Genomic DNA, 12,063 nt, shown 5'->3' on the forward strand with positions numbered 1-12,063 from the left:
TCTGCTGAGCCACGACCTAGGGAAGTAACTTTCCGTGATTGTTGTTTTTGAGAGCTGAGCACATGCCCAACATTAAACTAAAACCTTCTTTAAATTTTGTATTGGTGACAACATTCTACTCAGTAAAATAAACCAGCCACAAAAGGACAATGACTACGTGATTACACTTATATCAGGTTCCAAGAATAGTCAAAAACCAGAGACAGAAAGTAGAATGAAGGTCGCCAGGGGCTGGAGGACGGGGGGGCAGGGTGGGGGGAAGCACTTAGGGTTTCATGGGGACAAAGCTTCCATTGCGGGCAATGAAAAAAGCTCTGGAGGTGGCTGGCGGTCAAGGTTGCACAACAGGAGACTCCTTGATGCAGCGACCTGTGCTCTCAAAGACAGCTAACACGGTCAGTTTTAAGTTATGAGTATTTTTAAAATGCATTTAAAAAATTCTACCATCTTGCGTTAGGAAGGGAACTGGAGGTTTAAACCACTTGTCATTTTCAATCGATGCTGTTTTATGCACTCATCCGAATACTGGTAAAGAGAATTAATGTGCCAAGTTGGGGGTTTTTTTTGGCTGCGCACGTAGCATAGAAAAGTTCCTGGGTCAGGGCTCAAACCAGAACCACAGCAGTGACAACGCAGAATCCTTAACTGCTAAGCCGCCAGGGAACTCCTGGTAAGCTGTATTTCTGAGCCTTCTTGCAGAGCAGTTTGGTGGTAAATGCAATGGTTTCCACAGCACGTTCTGAGACCTCAAACGGCAAGAGTGCAAATGTTTTTTAACAAAGTAAATTGCACCTTTGCAACCGAAATAAAGATGATTTAAAAGTTACAAACAGAACCAAACCTCCCCAGGGAATCACCCCTCCCCAAGGTCTCGGCAGAGGGTGGAACAGGTGGAGGAGAGAGAGAAGGACTGAAGTTCAGACGTGCCCGGGCTCTGACCCCCGCATCGCCGCGGGCACCTCGGCTTGCTCTTGGCACCCGGGGGGTCAGGTGGCCTCTCAGTTGGGTCCCATCTCCAAACTGGGGATGACGTGAGGCCCAGAGAAGCACCCCCCTTCTGCCTCCACCTGTGGACACGTCCATCGACACCCACCCTACCGGCCTGTGCACCCCGTCACATCCCCCCCCACCCCTGTGTGGCACCTTCTCAGGGGTGACGCGACCCAGACATGCTCAGACTTGGGGGGGAGGGGCGTCACCTTGCAGCGTGACAAGTCCTTTGGCAGAAGGGCCACAGAGCAGAGGCAGCGGCTCCCTGCCAGAGCCCAGAAGAGATGAGAGGGAAGACACCCCCCCCAGCTTCCCGCATCCCCCCCCCGACCACACCCAGCAGGGGCTCAGCAACATCAGTGGAGGAGAAAAGGGGGGGCAGCTCCCTGGCTATGACTCCACTTTGTGACACAGGGCACATGGCTGGGTTGGACAGGAGACAAGAAGAGAACTGAGGTGTCACCCCCCCCCACCTGATGCCACCCCTCACCGGTACCCAGGGTTTCACCATAGCCAATAGCATCAGACCAACCAGGTCCACCGGTGGTCACAGACCCCTGGTGGCACCTCCCACGGGGCGTGAAACTGAAGAAATCTCAAGCAGAAGGCAGACCCTGCCATGTCTAAGTGGCCTTCGTAAGTCACCTCAGGGAAGCAGCCTGGCCATCATCACCGCTTCCACCTCTGCGGCTGGAAGCGAGGCCACCCGCCCACACCGGCCGTGTGCTCACTGCTCATCTCCCGTCCTGGCTGTAGGTGCTCTTAAGAGAGAAGTGGGGGAGTTCCCTGGTGTCCCAGGGGTTAAGGATCCTGCGTTGTCTCTGTCATGGCGTGGGTTCCATTCCCGGCCTGGGAATTTCTGCATGCGGCAGGCACGGCCAAAAAGAAAAAAAAAAATTTTTTTTAAAAGGAGAGAGAGGAGTGGGGCTTCAGGCAAGTCTGGAATCTTCTCCCTCAGATCCTCCCTCTGAGCGGAAACTGCAGCAGAGCACAGTTTTAATCTCTGGTCCCTGTGATCTGGACGTGTGGATGAGACCCACCAAGATAAAGTTCCCAGACCTCATCCTGCCAACGTCTGGGGCATTAAAATTGCCTTTCTGTACACGACATGCTGAACTCCGAGACGGTGGCTGGTTAGCTCTCTATTTGGCTTTGTTTTATTTAAGCTTTTTTTTTTTTTTTTTTTTTTTTGATCTTTTTGCCTTTTCTAGGGCCGCTCCTGTGGCATATGGAGGTTCCCAGGCTAGGGATCTAATCGGAGCTATAGCCACTGGCCTATGCCAGAGCCACAGCAACGCCAGATCCAAGGCACATCGGTGACCTACACCACAGCTCACGGCAATGCCGGGTCCTTAACCCACTGAGCAAGGCCAGGGATCGAATCCACAACCTCATGGTTCCTAGTCGGTTTCGTTAACCACTGAGCCACGACGGGAACTCCCTATTTAAGTTTTTTTTTAGGGCAGCACTTGTGGCACGCGCAGGTTCCCAGGCTAAGGGTCGAATCAGAGCTGTAGCTGTCAGCCTACACCACAGCCACAGCCACACCAGATCTGAGCCACGTCTGCGACCTACACCACAGCTCACGGCAACGCTGGATCCTTAATGCACTGAGCAAGGCCAGGGATCGAACCTGCATCCTCATGGATACTAGTTGGGCTCGTTACGGCTGAGCCACAACGGGAACTCCCATATTTGGTTTTATTTTAATACCCTCACGCCTATCTGTTGCACAGCACTGTCTAAAGCTGCAGCAAGGAGTTAGAGGGGTCCTCGAGGGGTCAGGACCCTCATAACTGGGAAGCCTGACATGCAGTGAGATGCCAGCAGGAAATTCCAACCAAACCGAACCACACACCTCAGCCCATCCCCACCAGACAGCCCCCTTCACCTCCTGAGCCTGGGGAGCCAGCAGGGGCCCCTCCTGGGATCCTTTCATGTACCAGGCTCTGGGCCGGGGGTGAGGGATCCAGTCAGGAGTCTGTCCTCAAGGAGCAACACCCCAAGGAGATGCCAGGCAATTGTCACCCGGTTGTGCCCCAGTGTCTGTGCCTCTCTCTGCAGGACAAGGATGAGGACAGACCCGGCTCCCTCTTCAAGGCCCCCTGGTCTCCCCAGGAGAAGGCAGGACATGCAGAGTCTGCTCTCCCGGCTCTGGCCCCGTCCTCAGCATCCCAGCACCAGACGGCTGGTGCCACGCCAGCCCCCTCTACAGAGAGACGGGGTCTGGGAGAGAAACCAGCTAAAGGAGGCAGCCAGAGGGAAGGAGCAGTAGGCAGATGCCTGGGAGGCGAGGAAACGCGGCTTCCACGTTGTTCCTCCAGGCGGCTCATGGGGACCTCCTGGTCCACGCCCAGGGGACATGCCCCCATCTCTAGGCATCCTCCCAACAGGACCCAACTCCCCTGATTCTCCTCTCACCTCTCAGACCACGTGTGCACACCAGTCAGGTATCCTCCCCGCACCCGGCTCTTGGAAACCGAAGCTCTGCCAGGCTGGGGGTCCTGCCTGGGTCCCCTCGGGCGAGCTCGTTCACGCCAACACCAGGTCAAAGGGCCTTTCCTCGGGAGCTCCCTTTGTGGCTCAGCGGTAATGAACCCAACTAGCATCCCTGAGGATGCAGGTTCGATCCCTGGCCTCGCTCAGTGGGTTAAGGATCCGGCATTGCCATCAGCTGTGGTGAAGGTCACAGATGCAGCTCAGATCCCGGGTGGCTGTGACTGAGCACAAATAATGAACCGTGTGTGACCTCGGAGCCACGCGGGCCAGACAGGCGTCCCGTTCGGCACCCTGCCCCCGAGCCGGCCCCAGAGCAAGCACGCAGGAAATGTCTGTGAAGGAATGAAGGCCAAAGGACCTCGTGGGATCCTAGCAAGTCTAAGAAACGGGACAGGAAGAGAGGAAGCAAGTGGCCCGCGGCCACGGGACACGCACAGAGGCCGCCCTGGAATCTGGCTGTGACTCTAAAGCCACACGCCCACACCATAAAAGGCTGAAGGAGACAACAGTTCCCCCCACCCCACCCCCGAAGCAGGACTTAGAAAAATGCAGACTTTGCAGTTGGAAAGATGAGTGAGGCCGTTCAGTGTCCTGCTTGCCAGCACAACGTCAGGACTATCAGCTCCCTGGCGGCCTCAAGGTTAAGGATCTGGCATTGCCGCTGCTGGGGATTGAGTCCCCGCTGGTTCCGATCCCTGGGCCTGAACTTCCACACGCCTCGGGGGAGGCCAATAACAATAAAAAAAAGAATACAATGCCAGGGCCTGGCTGCCCATGTGGGAATCCTGGTGCTGCCTCTTAGCCGTGTGTCCCCAGCCCTGGCCTCTGTGCTTTGGGGCTCTCCCACCAACGACAGAGGATGGAGTGACGGGATGGGACAGTGGGCTTGTGAGAGAATCCTTAGGTCACAGCGGGAAGCACAGGTAGGTACCAAAACTTCGAGTACCTCCCATTCCGGCAGGCAGCAGCATCCAAAAGAACTAAGTTCAAGAGAAATACTGGCAAAAAAAGGAAGGAAGAAGGAAAGGAAGGGAGGAAGGAGAGAGAAAGAAGAAAAGACGGAAAAAAGGAAGAAAGAGAGGAAGAAAAAAGGACTGGCTCGGCCCACTAGCCTAAAACACACTCATGCCTGGTATCTAAACACCAGTCTTGGCGACATCCCAGCTACCAGCCCAGGCTCGGGGGACGCCCCTGAGGAGCTGAGCCGCCTTCTGCTCCCCCACAGCAGCCTGGGAGGGCTCAGAGCCGAGGCCACCCCCAGCCCCCAGCCCCCCACCCCGCCCCCTCCCTGGGTGGTCTCATCCAGCCTCACTTAGGGGCCAAGACTCCCATTTCTGTCTGCAGCCTGGTCTGGCCCCCGAGCCTGGACATCTAATGGGAAACTTAAGGTGTCCCCATGGAACTCTGATGCCCTCCCCCGTCCTGCTTCTCAGCCTCAGTAATTAGCCGTCTTCAGGCATCCAGAGGCTGCGGCCAAAATTACTGGGTCACCCCGAGTGATTCCATCTTTCTCACCCTCCACATCCAAGCCTTTGTGAGTCCTCCCCACTCTGCCTCCCAACGCCCTGAATCTGCCCGGTTCTCCCCAGCCCCCCACAGCCACCCCCTCCAGGGAGTTTCTGGCCCTGGACCCTGCGGGAGGCTCCCCCCCCCCAGCATGTTCTGCCTGCACTCTGGTCCCCCTGTGATCCAATCACCACGCAGCACACACAGGGACTTCTAGAAAAGTTAATTCCGGGAATGTCAGACCCCTGCTTCTGCTCCAGGGTTGCCCCGCGCATCTAGGATAAAATCCACAGGCGGCACTGTCATTGTTTTTTTCTGTTTTGGCTGCCCCGGGCCAGGATCAGATCTGGGCTGCAGTTGCCACCTTCGCCGTAGCTGCGGGAACACCAGATCCTTTAACCCAGAGTGCCTGGCCGAGGCCGAACCTGCACACACCGATGCAGAGAGGCTGCAGAGCTTTGCACCACAGTGGGAGCTCCTCCCGATGGAATGTTTAAGGCCTCCCCCACCTCGGCCACCCTCTCAGGCTCCTCCCTCTCCCCTCCCTTCACTCCTGGTCCCACCGGGGGCCTCCGTGCCCACTGCTCCCCCTGCCCCAGTGCTCTTCCCCGGGTCTGTCCACTCAGGAGACCGCTCCTCGCCGCACCCATCTGAGCTCAAGCATCACTCCCCTTCCTCCCACTTGGGAGCCACCCTTGTCACGGTGTGTCCCCGTCACTGCAGCACAGGTCCCCAGGACACTCTGGTCAGTGCCTGCTCTTAGAACGTGCAGCGGGTTGAATGTGCCCCAGACAGATATGCCCACGTCCTGACCCCCGCGACCCATGGACGTGACCTTATTTGGAATAAGGGTGTTTGCAGATGGAATGAACGACCTCAAGACGAAAGCGTATCCTGGACTATCCAAGCGAGGCCTAAACTCAGAGTCGCACAGAGAGGAGACAGAGGAGGCGGCCTCGAGAAGGTGGAGGGAGAGGCTGGAGTGAAGCGGCCGCAAAGCCGAGGAGCTGCCGGAGGCCCCAGGAGTGGCGAGGGGCAGAGAAGGCTGCTCTGCCAGAGCCTCCGGAGGAAGCAGAGCCCTGCAGACAGCCTGACACCCGACTTCCGGCCTCCAGGGCAGTGAGGATAAATTTCTGTTGCTTTAAGGCACTTGGTGGCAGTCACTGTCACTGGGTCCACAGCCCCCGGAAACCCATCCAGCACACAAGCTCCATGGGGCAAGAATCTTATCTCCCCCCGTCCCTGGGGCCTAGCCCCTCACCTGACTCCTCCAGGAGCACTTGTTGAATAAATGAATGCAACAAGGTGACAAAAGATGCCTGTGTGACAAACAGCTCCTCAAGGGCCAGGCCCAGCTCACAGGAGATGCTTGGGAAATGTCTGCAGAACAAATCTGAAAAACAGCCTACAAATGACACCACTTGGCAGCTGAGTGACCCCAGACAAGCCACCTCCTCTTTCTGGGCCTGTTTTCCCATCTACATAACGGGAGTGGATCGGCTGATCTGCAGGTTCCCATAAACAAACCATTCCTTCACCGGAGTTCCCGTTGTGGCACCTCGGAAATAAATCTGACCAGGAACCATGAGGTTGCCCATTTGATCCCTGGCCTTGCTCAGTGGGTTAAGAATCCGGTGTTGCCATGAGCTGCGGTCTAGGCCCCAGACGAGGCTCGGATCTGGCACTGCTGCGGCTGTGGCTGTGGCTGGCAGCTGCAGCTCCAATTGGATCCCTTGCCTGGGAACCTCCATATGCCATGGGTGCAGCCCTGAAGACCAAAAAAAAAAGGAAACCATTCCTTCACCAATTCTGCTCATTACCAGAACCCTCCTGGGCCCCATCAGTCCCCAAGGCTGGTTCTTTAGTTCTTGCATCTTTGCTACAAGCCACAAAGAGGGTGCTCCTCTATGTGGTGTCCCCTCTGAGTGACCTGAAGCTGGCCGCGCAGGTAATAGCACACATCACAAACCCTTCACTTGGCCAAAAGAAGGCTCTGGAATGAGTGACCAGGGGCCCTTGCGAATCAGATCCCCTAGGAAGCAGGAGACGGGGCTGGGTGGGAATCCAGTTTCCGGACTGCCGGCCCTGGCCATGCAGGCTCAACCCTCTGGCAAGCTTACTTGGCAAGGCTGGGGCAGTGTCCCAACAGATTAAGCAGGGATATGATTTACACAAGGTCCAGGGCTGGTCTTTTCAGAGGCTGGGCCTGCCCCGCCGTGTCCAGCACACAGGACCAGCCAAGACTATTTTCTTTTATAAAGATGCCAAGAAGGGGCCACTCTCTCTACCCTGAAGACGGTTCCAGACCGCTCCCAGCATCCTGCGGCCAGAGCCAGCTGAGCCCTGCAGTGTGAGGAGCATAAGGGGCTCTGGCTCCTTGGGGGCCTCCTGAGCCCCATCCCAGAGGGCAGGGAGGAGGGCCTAACTCAGGCCACACCCACTGTGGAGGCGGGGCCAAGCCAGACCCTGGGCTGGAGGGTCCAGGGCAGGCTGAACCACAGATCTGAACCAAGACAGGTGCCACCACCTGAGGGGCCACCTCCTGCCAAGCCAGCTGAGAGCCCCTCAAGGGCCCAGGCTGTGGCTCCCGCCTCTATGGTCTCCCCCCACCCCCCAACACCCCCATGAAAAACGCCTATTCCTTCAAAGGGGCCTCTTACTCGTTTACCGACCAAAGTGCCCTCCAGCCAAGGGGTTAAACGCACAGGGTCCCAGCTTCTCTACTTGGTACCTCGTCCTGAGCGAGGACTGGTTTTCCAACGCCAGTTATCAGTGTTTGTAGGTTCATGAGCTGAGCCAGTATTTTTCTTGAACCTGCTCTTCCTTTGAGAGCGTGTCTCCTGCTGGAGTAAACGCTCTAGACCTTGGCTTACACGCCTATAAAATGGAAACAGCCATAGGACCTACTTCACAGAGTCACTGAGAGAAGTAAATTAGTGACTAAATGTAAAAGACGTCAATTATAAGAAGCTCCTCAAGCAGTATTTAAGGAACCAGAGAACAGAGAGGGGGCGGGGGTTGGCCAGGCTCTCTGGAGTCCCTTCCAGAGCTGGGACCAGTCGGCTAACCCTGGTGGCCCCCACCACTAGGCGGGTCAGTGCAGGACCCTCCTGAAAACCTGCAGGCAGCTGGCTCCCTCCTGCCCCCGCCTCTAGGTCGGACCGGCCTGGGGGTTAAAGGAGGCAGCCAGAGGAAAGTGCCGGCCGCAGGGCAGGGCACAGCCTCCAGTCCTGCGGAGTCTGCTGGACGATGTGACAGATGACTTAGCCTCGGCGCCACACCCTCCCAGCTCTGCGCTCCCCTCCATGCTGGAGGGTCTCTGATCCCAGGCAAGTTGACAACTTGCGTGCCCCCCCTCCTCCGTTATCTGGCCACATTTGAGATCATTACAAGGAAACTGGAACCCTATGAAGCCTGCAAAGGCCTGTGTTAACAAAACTGTTACAATTTGTTTTGAAAAAAGAAGACAAAAAACTTTTATTGTATAAAATGTACCGGCAAAATATGCACCCTATTAGAAATGTTTTCCTGCAAAGCTGCTCCACCTTCAGAGGAATGGGGGGTGAGGGGGGTGTTGGGGGAGCTGCTGGAGAAGTCCCCAGGCACTGCCGTCTTCCCCAAGCACCAGGCAGGCCCTCCTTCTGCTCCTTCACATGGCAATTTGCATGGCGCCTGCTCCAGGAAGTCTTCCCTGACTTTCCCAGCTGAAGCTGGTTTGTAACTGTTCGCTCTTCTAGACCTTCCGGGGATGCGACCCATGGGCAGCAGGGTGGGGTCTCTCTTCCTCCCTGCCGAAACCCCAAGACCTAGAACATTCTCTGGCACTGAGCTGCCTTCAGCAGGTATTTAGCATACAGATGACCGGATGCCTGAGGAGGCCAGCCGAGGCCACCCTGCACGACTGGGCCAACACAGCTTTGGGGCTCAACAGTTGCCAGTTCTCTGGCCCTGTGGGGCCTCCTTCCCCGCAACTGGCTGGGGAAATGCACCCTTAATAGAGCAATCTTGGGAAAAAGGACACTAGCCTGGTCCAGGAGGGGGACAACACAAATCACAGAGAGTAATAAATTCAGCCACCACGAAAGGCACTGCCCTATGGTCCCTCCCTCAGTCCCCAGGGTCCCCTGTGACCTCCACTTTACAGATGAGAAACCCGCCAGACCACCCCTGGGATGACAAGGTTCTTAGCCATCCCACCAACGGCCCTGGCAGCCTGCTGGGTCCCCAAGGTGAGGGAACCACGCTCCCCCCCAAAACACACACATCATCAGGGCAGCAAATGTGGCCTGAGTTGGGGTGGCCTCAGGCAGTGCCAGGAGGGGGTGTGTGACCAGGAGTGGTGGCCCCACAGGAGAGGCCAGGGCGCTCCAGCCACCCCCCTACCCCCACCTCAGCCCATCCGCCCCGTCGCCCCCCGACTGGGAAACTTCCAGGAGCCGCAGGGGCGCAGCCGCGTGTTTCAAGCCAAGTCCTCGCCCCTTTGTTCTCCTCTCTGTAATCAGTCGGAAAGGCTGCCCGGCTGGAGCCACAGGCCAAGAAAGTCTTGGAGGAAAAACACAACCCGTCTTTCCCCCTCCCAGCCCGGCGCTCAGGAAAGCCCAGCAGGATGGACGGACGGAGGCAGGACAGACAGACCCGTGGTTCCACCTCTGTCCCTCGGCACCAAAGTCCAGGGCCCTTCTGTGTCTGTGGCCGGGTCACCAAACGAGTTGAGCAGATCAGCTCACAGGCTCGCCGTCAAGGCCTTTTCCAAGATCACTTTTAAACTGCATGTTTCCTCTCGGACCCCAGGGCTCTGGGACAGAGGGTGGGGACAGTGTCACCCTGGACCTTAGCAGGCTTCAGGGCACCTTGCAGCTCTGAGCTCGCAGGCACAGGACGGAAGCAGGCAGACTTCTGACTCCCTCACCCCAAACCACACTAAACTTATTGAAATTCAGAAGAGGGACCTCCCCCAGCCCCCAAAGGGCCACATGGGGTCTCATCGGTGTGCAATTAAGAAGTTTCTTTCACACACTTCAGGTTAGGCCCTTCCCTTTGAAGAAGCTGGTTGCAAAACCATCAGGCAGGCCGGGGAGCCACTCCAGCCAAGCGAGTCTCCTTCGAAGCTGCACACGGCCAGGCTGCAGGCCACTCTTATCCCACAGTGGGCAGAAAAGAACAGCCATGGAGGATCTGGGGACCTGGGCTCGGGAAAGTTCCACTATGTCTTCTCTCTGGGCCGCGGTTCCCTTGTGTGTAAATTACAGGGAGTTTGGGGGCCCTCCCGTTTCCAATAGGGGTTTGCGTGACCCCCAGTCTGAAGCCCCTCTAGACTTTCACTGCAGCCGGCGGTCACCTGAATTTGCTTCCTTCCCCGCCTGCCTGACCAGCTCCTGCTCAAACACCACTTTCTCCAAGAAACCTCCTATAAGCCCCAGGGCCAGGGATGGTTCTTGCGGCCAAGAAGAGCAGCCTGCCCGACCCCCCCCTCCCCAGCCCCCACGAGATGTCCCCTAGGACCTGCCCAGGATGGCATCGATGCCTAGAACAGCCAGAGCTCAGTGAGGGTTGGCTGCAGGGAGCAGGGGAGCCAAGAAACCTCTGCAGAGCTCTCCCTGCCCCCGCCTGCCTCTCAGGGAGCCCTGAATCCCTGGCTCTCAGGGAACCGTGAATCCCTGGCGGGGAACCCTGAATCCCTGGCGAGCATTACCTGGGACAAGTGACCTTTGACAGAGGAGGAGGGAGGTCACCTGAGAGTTGAAAAGAAACTCAACTAAGCCAGAGATAAAGAATCTGGAATTCCGAGGGTGATGTTCGGGGCTCTTATCTGGGCCTGGCCCCAGAAAGGCTGGCCTGGCTAACGACTGTTGAGCCAAGGGTCGCAGAAAAGTCAGAGGTCATGGCTGTGATCTGCAGGGCCTTGCGGTCCAGGAGCTCCAGGAGCTCGGCCTGGAGGATTAAGGAAGAAAGAAGGATGGGCGGGTGCTTGTGAGCCCAGCGCCGTCGGTCTCCAGGCTGGGGGCTCTGGGCCTGGGTCCGCTAGTGGAGATGCCCTGGCAACCCACTGTCACCAGGTGGGTGGGTTTGGAAGTGGCCTGTTCCCAGCCACAGCTGAGCATGGATCCTGGCAGAACCTCTGTTTTGGGGCCCCCTGTGCCCCAAAAGGGTAGGCGGGGGTCTCCCCCCTGGCAGCCATCATCACCCTGAACACTTCCAGGCTCCTCCCCTCCTTTCTGAGTTCACGTCCAGCCCCTACTCCGTCCATGACTGGTTTTGTCTCTTGTTCCCCGTCCCCCGCCCCCCGCCGCCGCCCCGGTTTTCTCATTAGCAAGCTGGGTATGGAGCCCCCAGCAGGGTGGGGAACAAGTGTGTGCCAGGGCACTCCAGGTGCAAGGAACGGGGCACCAGGGTGCTTGGCAGCCACCAGGCAGCGCTTCCTCGCCCCCCGCCCGCCTTGGCCCCAGTGGGCGGGTGGGCAGAAGGATGTGTTTGGAGGGCTCCGTCTTTAAAACACGTCCCCAAGTCAGTGAGGCGATCAGGATGGAAGCCAGGAGACGCGTCGAGGGGGGAACGTCGCCTGGGCCCGGCGAGGCGCAACTCCAACATCCCCCCGCCCCCCGGGCCGCCGAGGGGGCGCCCGCAGCTCCAAAACTCCCACGGGACGCGGGGCCGGGCGGTCCGGGGGTGGGAGAGACCCTCGAGCCGCAGCCGTCGACTCGGGGCGCCTCCCCCCGCTTCCCTCCCGACGCCCCCCTCCCCCAGCGCCCCTACCTGGGGCCGCCAGCAGCGAGAGGCCGCCAAGCAGCAGCAGCGGCAGCGGGACCCGGCGCGACGGGGCGGCGCGCTCCATGGGGCGGCGGGCGGCGGAGCGGACAAAGGCGCGGGGGCGGCGGGCGGGCAGCGCGGGCTCCGAGCTCCGGCCGAGCCTCCGCAGCCAACGCAGGGCCCCGGCCGCGCGGTTCAATTATCCCGCCCCGGAGGAGGGCGCGGCGGAGGCGGGGCCAGGGGGCGCCCGCTCCCCCTCCCCCTCGACCGCTCCCCGCCCGGGACCTCGGGGCCCCCTCCCTCCTGGCGTCCCCCCGCCCC

General features: G+C 58.6%; 1 protein-coding gene across 1 annotated transcript in view; it reads right to left on the reverse strand.

Annotated features, from left to right (window-relative positions):
- Positions 1 to 11,916, reverse strand: part of FBLN1 (fibulin 1) — an 88,874-nt gene extending 76,958 nt beyond the window's left edge. The window contains exon 1 of the mRNA XM_003125955.7: positions 11,749 to 11,916. Within this exon, the coding sequence (XP_003126003.3) occupies positions 11,749 to 11,827 (79 nt within the window). The 5' untranslated portion in view covers positions 11,828 to 11,916. The remainder of the gene's footprint in view (positions 1 to 11,748) is intronic.
- Between the last annotated feature and the right edge of the window lie 147 nt (positions 11,917 to 12,063).

Source organism: Sus scrofa, chromosome 5, assembly GCF_054392235.1.
Source record: "Sus scrofa isolate SSC_HxYL_T2T_F1_AM1 chromosome 5, Sscrofa_HxYL_maternal_Yorkshire_Landrace_v2.0, whole genome shotgun sequence".
Taxonomy (NCBI): domain Eukaryota; kingdom Metazoa; phylum Chordata; class Mammalia; order Artiodactyla; family Suidae; genus Sus; species Sus scrofa.